Consider the following 12,746-nt stretch of genomic DNA (forward strand, 5'->3'; position numbering starts at 1 on the left):
TTCATCATCAGTCGCCTTCAGGTCACCCCTTGAAGTTAGGAGTCCCCGTCTCCTCGTTTGGACTTTTATATTTAGCTCCATTTTGTATTTCTTAATCCCATCATATCATTCATGAAGTCAGACTTTTTGCCCCTGCTGTGTGAATTTACTCCCACTTGAATCATTTTTGGATTGTAGGTGCTGCTGAAAAAACTCGACTGGACCTCTGTGATGGAGAACCGGGACTCTTACCCGGCCGGGGCGCCTTCTTAAGGGAAGGAATTGGGGAAAGAAGCTTGCATGGCGCAATACAACAGAGGGCAGCCCCCCCTTGGGCTTGGTAAAGTGCCACGGGGCTGGAACATGGAAGCTCAACACTGCCAGGGTCCGGGGTCACCACCAGGGGGCGCAAGGGGAACAACTGAGCCCTCCTTAGCAGGATGGCCGCCACACCCGGAAGTGCTGCCGGAAGATGGTCACTGGACACCTGGAAGCACTTTTGGTTGCTCTATAAAAGGGGCCGCTTCACTCCATTTGGGGGGCCAGAGCTGGGAGGTAGAGGATGAAGCTTGAGGGAGGAGTGGAAGCGGAAGAAAAGAGACAAGAGGAAGAAAGGGACTGTGCTGGAGTGGTGGGAAACGAGGCTAAATGTCACCCGCTCTTAATAAACGTGTGTTGTGTGCTGGACTTGGGCTCTGTGTCTGTTGTGTCGGGTGTTTGGGGAGCCGTACGCCCCCTGGTGGTGAGCACCTCGCAATTTCAGGCGTCAATATTCACACGCGGCCCATTTGTGTCGCACTGGACTTGCGTCGTCATGATTTATGGATGCTCGCTGCTCGTTTTTGCAGTTCCATTATCTTGAGTCCACCATGCCAGTATGGAATGGAGTGGGAGCCCACCCTGAAACTGGATGCCCACAGGGACACAGGCAGGTCATGCAAACTCCACACAGAAGATGCTGAGGGAACAGCAGGGCCACCGTGGCAGCACAGATGACTGCCGCTCACGGACCACTGTGTCCATCTTGTCAGCTGAGTGGCAGGAGCCCCAGAGTTCCGTCCCACACTCCTATAAGCGCGCTTGTGAGCCGCGGCTACTGCGGTGGGCCATCTGCGCAGGATGAGTGAAGGCGTGCCGGCCACAGCGGCCAGTTGCATCACTGCTATCGGATGCACGCGCTCTAACAGTTGGTGCTGTATCATCGCAGACCACTTCCTGGGGATGGTGTTGGTTACCAACCAAGCAAACTCTTCCTCCATGACCTTCCCACTGCAGTCGACAGGAAGGCCCTGGAGGCTCACGTGCCAAGAAGGAAAGACCAAAAGAAAGTGTTCAGGATTCACGGTGTGCTGGCTGGTGCTGCTGGGCTTTTGACGCTTCTGGTTTCCTCCTGTACTGCCCCTCAAGCAGGTCACCTAGCTCAAAATGGAAACAAATGGGCGCCGGTCATGGTGGACCATCAGCTTACAGAAATACAGACATTAGGAGGCTGGCATCTAGTCAATGATAGAAAGGTCAGGGGGTGACCAGGGTCTTCTTTGGGGGGGGGGGGGGGGCAGAGCCAAGGACTTCCCAGCTATTCACAGACACCGGGCCATGCGCCTCATGCAGGAGGGCAAATCCTAAAAAAAATGGCATCCATCTGAGCACCGTAAAGGACGACTTGGCCCGGCCACCTTTTGTGTGACGACCACACGTTGTCTTCAAGTCTGCAGGGCTTCGCCTCGCACTTCGCAAAGATTCCCTTTGTCCCTTTGTCAGCGGGCGTGAGGTGGCCCTCTGATGACTGCTGTGTGCCCCTGAGGCTGGCAGAAGTGGATGGCCGTCTTTCTAATAAACTGCATTTGTAAATATTTGGAGAGCCATTCGTGAAGCTTTAAGTGCTGTGGAGCATCCAGCAGGCTTGTGGGGAGCAGCGCCTTTCACAGTGTGATCAACTAGAGAAATTATAGCGCCTTTCACAGGGTGCACTATATACAGAACTAAAATGATAGAATATAGCGCCTTTCACACTGGGCACTATATAGAGAAATGAAACTTTATAGAATATAGCACCTTTCACTGTGTGCACTATATAGAGAAATGAAACTTTATAGAATATAGCGCCTTTCTTACTGGCCACTATATAGAAAAATGAAACTTTATAGAATATAGCACCTTTCATTATGTGCATTATATAGAGAAATGAAACTTTATAGAATATAACGTCTTTCACGGGGTGCACTATATACAGAACTAAAATGATAGAATATAGTGCCTTTCACACTGGGCACTACATAGATAAATGAAACTTTATAGAATATAGCACCTTTCACAGGGTGCACTATAGAGAGAAATGAAACTTTATAGGATATAGCGCCTTTCACACTGGGCACTATAGAGAGAAATTATAATATATAGAATATAGCACCTTTCACAGAGCGCACTATAAGAGAAATTATAATTTATAGAATATAACACCTTTCACACTGGCCACTATACAGAGAAATGAAACTTTATAAAATATAACGCCTTTCACACTGGGCACTATATAGAGAAATTAAACTTTATAGAATATAGCGCCTTTCACTGTGTGCACTATATAGAGAAATTAAACTTTATAGAATATAGCGCCTTTCACTGTGTGCACTATATAGAGAAATTAAACTTTATAGAATATAGCGCCTTTCACAGGGTGCACTTCACAGAGCCGTGAATCTTTATCGAGTAGAGAGCATGACGGGCCCTGAGGTGTTCTTCAGGTGTGTTGATGTTCAGTTGAGTTTTGCCCCTGATTGACCTCCTGGTGTTTCTTTCCGGATCTCTCCAAGTCACACTTGGCTCTGACGTGTTTCTTGAGTATTTATAACTGATGATGGACCCCAAGGTATTTTTTTAGGTATCCTTGGCCGTGATGGACACTGATGTGTTTGTTCTTCAGGTGCTTTGGGCTGTGAGTGACCTTAAGGTGGTCTTTTTTCCAGTTATCTTCACGTGGTGATGGACCCTGAGGTGATTTCTTCAGACACTTATGGTTACGTCTGAGCTCAAGCTATTTGTTTGTTTTTTTTCGGTTTTCTTCACATTGTGATCGACTTTGAGGTCTTTATGAGTGATGATGGACCTTTAGGTGTTCTTTCAGTTTTATTTAGTTATTTTTTTTTAGGTGTCTTCACAATGTGATTGAACTTGATGTCTTTGTTAGGGTTGGGGGGGGGTTAATCCAAGTGTTTATGGGCTGTAAATGACCTGATTTTTTTTTTTATCCTTGTTAAGGTGTCATCACATCATGATTGACCTTTTGCTGGGGCTGATCTTGACCTTTTTGTTTTATTTTCCAGGAGATCTCTTCATGTCGTGATGGACCTTGAGATGTTTGTCTAGTGTCATTTTCCTTTACTTTCGTTTTTTTTTTGGGGGGGGGGGTGTATCTTTACATTACGACTGATGTCAAGGTGCTTTTTCAGGGCTCAGCCATAATCCTATCGGTTGGCCTCAGGACCCCTTGTCACCCCCTGCATGATGTCAACATTAAAGACACATGGCCGGCGAGGATAAGAGGGTGTGCCAGGCAGGGACAACTCCTATGACACGCTCGTTTCTGCATGAGATAAGACTTTGACTCCAGCAGGCGTTTTTCGATAAGCAGGTGCCGTAAGTGACCACCCTACCACGGCTAACGTCCACAAATATTTTAAAGTAAGACCCTGAAATACAGAAATGGTGTTCATTCTTACATGGTGGGCACACTATTGTGAGTTTCCTAACAGTTGTCAACGGTGACATATGAGCCCTTCACCAGTCACCCCCATCATACCATGGGTGGCCAAACATGTGCACCCTCTGCCATCACGGAGCACTCTCCTCTCCTTGGCGTGAGAGTCACCACTCCAAATCAAGAAATCCCGACCAGCTTAAGGAAACGAAGAAGATGAGCACACCTGCATCATGGCAGGCGATCACGTCCTTCATTGCTATGGTGTCTTGTATTTGTGACATCGACACATAAAGTGACAGGGCACATGCAGACCCCCGCACCTCTCCTGGCGTTAAAGAATGGCAGAATCGTGAAATCGGGATGAGCATCGCCGTTTTGGAGCCCTAACCGGGGTGGATGGATGTCGCCCCTCGTTGTCCGTAGAGGGTACTCGATATTATTAGACTTCGTTGACCTGTTCGTTGATAGACCCCCTCGGTGTCGGGTGCGAGCGCGCCGTTGTGTGTATACCGCAGACTTTAAAGGAGCGCGCGCGCAACCCCCCTACGGAGCATGCGCACTTCTATGTCCATATAACGGTAACAGCGCCCTCTCAATATTATCACAGTTCGACGATCTGGGTGGATCCGGAGCGCCTGCCACTTAACTTCCAAAAATGCCACCTATGTCATTTAATTGGATCGGGAGAATGAGAGGACTCAAATCATTACATGAGAAAGCACCCACTGCATCACTGGATGTCGAGCAACTGAAACTTTACAAGTTCTGAACAGCTTCAGTGTCATCAGTCGGTTTTTTATGATTTGTAAGAAGCGCCAAAAAAAAAAAAAACAGTAAAAAGGTGGAGGCGGAGAAGTGCAAGCGGGGCGCGACGGCGACGCTTCTATAGTGCCATCTTGTGGTTCATAGTATGTATTGCATGCTTCTTTTAAAATTTTCTAAAAGTCACCCAACTGTAAACAGCTGGAAAGATAGATGGGAAAGGCATATAATAGATAGATAGATAGATAGATAGATAGATAGATAGATAGATAGATATGCAGGTTAGGTGGATTGGCGATTCTAAATTGGCCCTAGTGTGTGCTTGGTGTGTGGGTGTGTTTGTGTGTGTCCTGAGGTGGGTTGGCACCCTGCCCAGGATTGTTTCCTGCCTTGTGCCCTGTGTTGGCTGGGATTGGCTCCAGCAGACCCCCGTGACCCTGTGTTCGGATTCAGCGGGTTAGGAAATGGATGGATGGATGGATAGATAGATAGATAGATAGACAGTGTCACATATGTGCGCCAGATGATCATCTTCCAAGTTCTCCAAAAGCAAGTACTGTAATGCTACCCCGGGACGAGAGGGGAGCGATGCCGCTGTCTCCTTTTTCCCTCACAGCGTCAACAAACCGACACTTGAGGGCGCCAAGATACAAGGAGCTCCGCCTCTTCCGGTCCGCTCGCTATAAGAGGTGACCGCTGCGGGAATCTTTTTAGATGTTGATTAGGCTTTTGCAATACCATGGGTTCGAGGTACAGCCTTCTAGACGTCCGATTGAATAAATTATTTATCAACTAGATAACGCACATTGAAATGCTTGAATTTTGTTACTTGCCTTTTTTGTGGAAATTAAACGGAGTTTGGTCCAGCAGTCCTGCATCATCATTTCGTCCCGCTACAATAGATAGGTAGATAATGTTTAACAGTTGATGCCTCTGTTCTCCATTCTCGTAGCTAAATATGGATATTATTTTTAATAACGACACGATAAAACCGTGCCGCATTGAAATGCACAAAGTGCATGTGCATTACATTTAAATGCTATTATGACGTTGGGTTGTATTTAATTTTGGCACGAATATTCTTCCATATTTCTGGCACTATGATAATCAAGCATAGTTTACATTAAACTACATAATTTCATTTATTTAATAGAAAATAATTTAATAAGGTAACAAAGGTGGCATTGTAGTAGTGTTACTGCCTTGTACTAAGGTGATCAGAACTCCCAATTCCTCCGTGTCTCTGCTCAGTTTTAAACGGGTTTAGGAAATGGATGGAAAACCATTTAGCTTACCTGATGCACTCCTTATCCCGTGAAAGAAATAAGTTGAGTTCGGCCAGAAAACAAATCATTTTAATTAGATTGTTTATTACATATAAGTAGTATTAAAAATCCATCTACTGTATTGCATTTTGTCTGTTTTGTGCCTAATTAGAACTACAAGTCCCATAAGCCTTTGCATACGGACATCTTATTTTGGCCAATCCGTTTTCTCCAAGCCATCTGCTGAAAGGTTACTTCCGGGCTGTAACGCATGTGAAATAAGGTAGGCGCTGCAGGTTTCATTCTTTGCCTAACTGCATATTTTTTAAGTAAGTTTTTCGTTTGTGTTTGTTGAAAAGAAGAATATAAATGCGCTGTTATAAGCGGCTACAACGTGCCTTTTTCTTTGTTTTTTATTTTACGAAATATTGCTAGTTGAAGTCTATGCACCTTGTGGCGGTGTATTTGTGGTCCTCGGCCGGCGAAGCCCATTCGCTCGGGCCGGTGAAAGATGTTGGTCTGGGCGGCACGACGGAGTTCCGGGAATATGCAGCTTCTTTTGGGCGGGACTGGGGTACGGATAGATTAATGCATAGATAAAAATAAAAAACTACGAGCTTAGCAAGCCAACAGTGAATGGCAGCAGTCAAACTGGGAAGATACACGGAAATGGGCATCAAAGCTCAAATGGGCTCCGCAGACTGGTATCAGCCCAGCACCAGCGCTTGTCGACCCTTGAAGTTTAAAGTCGGCCTCGTTACGTTTTGCGCTACTTTGATTTAACTGGCCATAACTTCTTAATCCTTCACTCATTCCTATTCTACCCTGTCTAAATAAAGCTAAGACATTTCTCTCTGTTTTTGTATCTGGAGAATTGGTTATGTTGTACGCGTGTGTTACAGAAGAATAAGTTGCAAAATTCAGTAACATTTTATTTTTTTCCAAAAAATGAATTTTGAGTATTCTTATTTTCTTAGCCGTTGGAAAAAGCTTCAAAACACTATAAATTGGTCGGGAACGACCAGAAGAAAAAATTATGACGTAATGTACAAGTAATATATATAGTTTTAATGTTTTGAAGCAGTTACAAAAATATTTTTCTCCCCGTTAATTTTTTTCACGTAAGTATCCATATCCATTATTGAAAAGGATATTTAATTATGGCCAGTGGGTCATTTTGAATGGCAGATCTTACACTAACAGAATGTGTAAATAAATTATACGTTGTATCCAAATTACAACAGCAATAATTGCAAGATTCAAGGATGTCTTTGCAAACAGAAACAATTCTGAAATACACCAAGTGGAATGTGGTGTCATTTGAAAGCTGAAACACCCTTTTCATTTAGTAGATATTAGTCTGTGTGTCATTGTATGCTTTGCTTTTCAATCGGGGCATTCAATAAAGTAAACATTTCAACGTGGCATCAGCGTATCCACTGTGGCATTTTAATGATAATCCACTGTACTTTATAGTAGTGAGTAAATGAATCATGTGTTCAGTTTTTTTTTTTTTTTTTTTTGTTATTGTTTTATCCCACAAGGGGGCCCAAAACAATGGGGCTGAGTTTTAATGGGTTAAGGCCCACAAATTGTTTTGTGAAACAAAGAAGCTAGATTCAAAAATAGCATTTGTGCCACTTGATGACACCTAAAGAAATATGGTGATCTTTATCTTTTACTTTGAATTTCTTCTTGTAATTCACCATCATTCGTAAAATGACTCAGAACTAGCAATCTGTGGGACTGAAAGACATTCTTTCATCTAATAAAAAAATGGCTTTTGTTTCATTTAGGTGCTGCTGCTCAAAGACAGAAGATGCTTTGCCGACACCTGATGTTTCTTCTGACGCTGGGCTGCATTTTTGCAGCAGCTGTGGAGGTCCAGCGCCCTCGAGGGGTCTCGCTGTCCAGTAGGTTTTGGTAGTTATTTGCATTATTTCCAGTCTTGTGTTTAGTGAGATTTCCATTGTCTTTTTTTTATTCATGCTGAAATTTATGAGAAAGGCTTGGCAGTTTGCATGGGGTTGGGTTCTGCACACAGATTGAAGTGAAATAAAAAGTATCTGCTTGTTTTTAATTGTCATTAATAAGATACAACGAAGGGGAAAACTGCACAGAGGGCAAAATATGAAATCAATAAAAGAGAATTAAGCATTTAAATCTATAGCAAAAGCAGAAATTTCTAAATGTGTTATAAATGTAAAAATCATGCTGCCGTGCTTTTCTGAATGTAGAATAAAAGAAAAATAATACCTGCTAATTAAATAAGATCAGTGTTGTCACTGATTAGAAATCTGGTTGGAACAAAAACCTGCAGCCACAGTGTGCCCCCAGGACCGAGGTTGGGAAACACTGGTTTAAGTACCCAGAAAGAAGGAAGAGGCGGGTTAATGAGATAATTACCGGAAATTAGGTCATCATGGGCGTGGTTGGGAACAGGAAGAGGGAGATTAGGTCTGGCTGTTCTCTTCAGAGGATCTCAAAAAGGGGTAAGAAGAAGTGTTAGTCCACTCATTTAGCCCCTGCCCTGGCAATTTAATCTTACTGCGCACGTGTGTAACACAACATATCAACAGCTTTAAACTGATGACTGGCACTTTGAGAAAATCACACAGATGATTCCTGCAAGGGTAAAATAAGGCATGGTGCCAATTGACATGGTTAAAGGCAAAGGCTCATGGCTGCTAATCAGCTTTTATCAGCCAGGGCGCAGCATTCTGTCTAGAATGTCACTGTCATCCATCATAGTGAAAAATAGTTTACTGCGAAGAAGAGACGGAACCCCAGCCAGCCCCAGTTTGTACTTGCATTAGAATTAGGGAGACTGTAGTAACACCCGAGAGTTTCAATAAAATCATGTACAACTGCATCGATGAAGACTGCTAGATGAACATGATGGTAACAAGGGGCACAAAATGTTCCAATCTTTGATAGGATTTGTGAGAAACTAACTGATACCATATTGGTTTGGGGAGTCTTGGGCAAAAAGGTTGCTTGTATTTATAGAAGCCAAAAAACATTGTGGCTTCTAATCCCTTGACTCCCATGAACTGGGGCTCATCACCATGTGTCACTCCTACACTGCAGCTTACCATCAATGAAGAATTTAACAATCATCTAACCTGTGGTGAGAGGCCCATCTCCGCTTCTGGCCTACCCGTTAACAGGCTGCACACGTGACTGACTACTTAGTCTGTCGATTTGATCCTCAATCTTGAGAAAAACACATTAAATATCTTTCAGTAAGGTAAAGAGACAGTTTGACATGTCTTCACTAACCGTGAAATGAGTGTTTGACTTGCAATATGTATGAATAGACCTTTTCTAATATGCAAGCCTTTGAGGCAAGTATTGTAATCTTTTTAGTTAGCCAATAAAAAGGGTCATGTAGGTCTCACTACATTCATAATGGCTTACATGATACTACAACCTTTTCTGAGGAAATTTTTCTATGCATTATTCTCAATGTTAATTCAGAAGGTTTTTTTTTTAATTAGTGATTAACTGTTATTTATTGATCAGTGGGGTCAACTGGTAATTTATTAAATGTACTGTAAATAAAAATTTGTATCCATAATCTTCGCTAATAATTCCGCTCTTTCAGATCGGCATTTCTATGACGAGACAAAGCCTTTTACATGTTTGGATGGGTCCAAGACGATTGCCTTTGACCGAGTTAATGATGACTACTGTGACTGCAAGGATGGCTCTGATGAACCAGGTTTGTAAACTTTATATAAACAGAATAAAATCGGGAAGGATGTGCAGACTCTTATGTACTTTAAATGTCAATTCTATTCTTTTGAGCAGCTTGAGCCTTTTGTTATTGTAGATCCAAAATATTTATACAGTAAAATGTAGTGCTTTCAAGCAATTAAGAATTTTTTTCATCTTTTTGTATGAAATATTGGCTAATTTTATTTCCAGGAACATCTGCATGTCCCAATGGCAATTTCCACTGCACCAATGTTGGTTACAAGCCGCAGTTCATCCCGTCGTCGCGTGTCAATGATGGCGTTTGTGGTAAGTGGTTGATTATTTTGTTGCAACTTTAGGCTTTATACAATTCTTATGTCGCCCCCATTATAGTGTGAAGGTTTATAATATGTATCCACGTTTGTGTCTGTTTTCAATTTTTACAGTTTTATGACATTAGATATTTCTTCCTCTGGATATTTTGTTATTATACAGTGGGATCTTGGATTGGTAACTTGGTTTGCGAGTGTTTTGCAAGAGGAGCTAAAATGTTTAATAAATTTTAACTTGATAAACGAGCGAGGTCTTGCAATACGAGTAGTATGTATACGCGTTGTCTGCCGAGCGTCACGTGATCACAGCTGAGCTGGTGGTTCTTCTCTCTCTCTCTCTCTCTCTCTCTCTGTGTGGGATTGTGGGTAATCATCTCCCACTCTCGGTCTCAGATGGCGTGCCTCACTCATATAGTTAACAACCGTACGAGCGTATCCTGTTTACTATAGTATTGTGACCACGTGTGAGTTCCTGTCTTGCACCCCAAAACACGAAGCTAAGTCTCAGTACTTTAGCGACACCAGCTTTATTCAGCTTGAAACAGGAACAGCACGGTTATTTATTGTAGCGGGATCTGCCACTCTCCTATACACAGACACAGCAGTCAGGCAGGGTTATGGCCAGGTTGTACTGTGTTCCTTGTATCACCCATTAACATCAGGCGCTTATAGCATGTCCGTGATCTTTTCGGATTCGCTTTTACAGCGAACTACTACAGTGCAGGGAGCCTGCGGTTTCTTCGGGATGCTCTTCCGCGTGCCGTCCCGTTGGGTGGAATCCCAAAAGAGTTTAGAAACCTTAAAGTGCGTAAAACATTTTTTAAATTCTGTGTCCAATTGTAGTGACTCTTCAGGCAAAAGCAACTGTCGCTGGAGAGGTTCCTTGTTAAAGTCGCAAAAAAAGAGGAAGATAGCAGCGATTCCGCTAGTTGTAGAGAGAAAGCCGTCCTGCACAATAATCCTTCTCTCTTGTCTCCCTCACACCAGCCATGATTCTTTTCAAAGGTGAAGTGCAGGTTAATTTGTTTTATGTATTTTTACTTTATATTTTGTATTAAATCATTTTTATATGAATAGTTTTGGGTTGTGGAATGAAGCATCGGAGTTTCCATTATTTCTTATGGGGAAATTTGCTTTGATATACGAGTGCTTTGGATTACAAGCACGTTTCCAGAACAAATTATGTTCACAATCCAAGGTTCCACTGTATTTAGATTCCATAAAAATCTTATGCAAATCTTCATAGCAACTATTACGGGATTACTGGCCCCCATTTCTTACCTCAAAGCAGGTTGCATTGATTGTTGTTTTTGTCTTTCTTTTGTGTAGATTGCTGTGATGCCACTGATGAGTATAATAGCGGTGCTGTATGTCCGAATACATGCAAGTAAGTAAGATCTGAAGTCTGTTCTTAAAATATATAACTGAATTTGTTCTTTACACTTGTTAGTCATGTAAATGTATTTGAACTCAAACTTCAGATGTCATCTTACCGTTCTTTAGTCTTATTCCATATAGAGACAATCATTTGCTGTGAACATGGGTTTTTAAATTTATAATCCTCCCCAACTTGGATTAAGCAGGTTTGTGAATGTGTTTTTTGAAGTGTGTCTGGTACAATGTTTAGCATGATTTCCTCACTGATACAGGGCCTTGGGTCATTGCCAGTGTAGATTTACATGTTCTCCTCATGACCAATTCAGTTGTCCTAATACATAAAGATATCCACTCTGATAAACAGGACATATTACTTTGCCCAAATTTTATATAAAACTAAGTTGTGTGCTGACCAGATGTTAATTCCAATCTTCTCGGAGATCAGTCTTCTGTTGAGCCAGACATTCAATTGTTGGTAACCTTTTTAATCGGATGTGAACACTCAGAATTCTCATTTGGTGAAGGTGAGCAAGCCACGATGGACTCCACACCTCTGTGGCCTTGATTTGGGTTTAAGTGGGTTTAAAAATGTTATGTTATGACATCAAGTGATTTAACCTTCTGAAGTTACATTTCTCCTGAAGTTTTAAAATTGCATTTCTTCCTTTTTAATTTGTAGTTAACATTTGCCAGGAAGACTGCAGTAACGTAAACTAGATTGAAACTCTAACACAAGTTTTTCTTTTATTTCGCCTTATACAATTTCTTGTATTAGGAATTTGGTAGTTTTCGCATACCCCTTGGGGTCAGAGCGCAGGGTCAACCATTGTACAGCACCCCTGGAGCAATTACAGGTTAAGGGCCTTACTCAAGGGCCCAGCAGAGTAGGATCTCTTTTGGCAGTGACGGGGATTCGAACCAGCAACCTTCAGGATACCAGCGCAGATCCTTAGCCTCAGAGCCACCACTCCACCTGTATATAATATATATGTTTGATGTACATGCAGTTATTGTAACTTATTGTATATTTCAATAACACACACCAGTAGTCAAATGTAAAATACTATATATTTTTAAATGAGGAGCATTAGATTAAGGGAGCTTAAATTCTCCTCAATCATACCGTGGATTTCAATTAAATTTCACCTAGGTCAGGAAAAAATGTCACTTTTGTTTTAATGAGATTTTGTAACTACAGTACAATCCATCTTAACCGGCCACCTCAGGACTGGACCCATGGCTGGTTGCCGTTTTGGCCGGTTAATCCGACACATACCTATTTTCATGGAGAAAAATATTTCTAAGGTATGTACTGTACCTCTTCGACGTTCCTGAAGAAACCATATCCACAAGGCTTCATCTGTGATTTCGCACACAGGTTTTTTTCTCATACGACGACTGGACAGTGTGGTGTAGCGGGTCCACAGCTCAAGTCAAAAAGGGCACTTTTTTTTTTTCGCGGCTTAGTGAGTATGTGTGGCCGATCGGTTCTCGGGGAATTCGTGATGCGGGTGGTCCCATCTTAAGTGCACAGGTGAGGAGTCGTCCACATCCGTAATTGTTCCTGGGAACTGGTAATTTCCACATCTGATCCACGTCCCCGTGATAAATAGAAGCGCGAGGCGGCTAGGGGGA

The 12,746-nt window shown here is 42.5% G+C and overlaps 1 protein-coding gene across 1 annotated transcript in view; it reads left to right on the forward strand.

Moving 5' to 3' along the window:
• The first annotated feature begins 5,875 nt into the window (after window positions 1-5,875).
• prkcsh (protein kinase C substrate 80K-H) overlaps window positions 5,876-12,746 on the forward strand; it is an 86,860-nt gene continuing 79,989 nt past the window's right edge. Inside the window, exons 1-5 of the mRNA XM_028823007.2 lie at window positions 5,876-5,986; window positions 7,500-7,616; window positions 9,311-9,427; window positions 9,634-9,729; window positions 11,064-11,121. Of these exons, the coding sequence (XP_028678840.1) occupies window positions 7,523-7,616; window positions 9,311-9,427; window positions 9,634-9,729; window positions 11,064-11,121 (365 nt within the window). The 5' untranslated portion in view covers window positions 5,876-5,986; window positions 7,500-7,522. The remainder of the gene's footprint in view (window positions 5,987-7,499; window positions 7,617-9,310; window positions 9,428-9,633; window positions 9,730-11,063; window positions 11,122-12,746) is intronic.

Source organism: Erpetoichthys calabaricus, chromosome 17, assembly GCF_900747795.2.
Source record: "Erpetoichthys calabaricus chromosome 17, fErpCal1.3, whole genome shotgun sequence".
Lineage (NCBI taxonomy): Eukaryota > Metazoa > Chordata > Cladistia > Polypteriformes > Polypteridae > Erpetoichthys > Erpetoichthys calabaricus.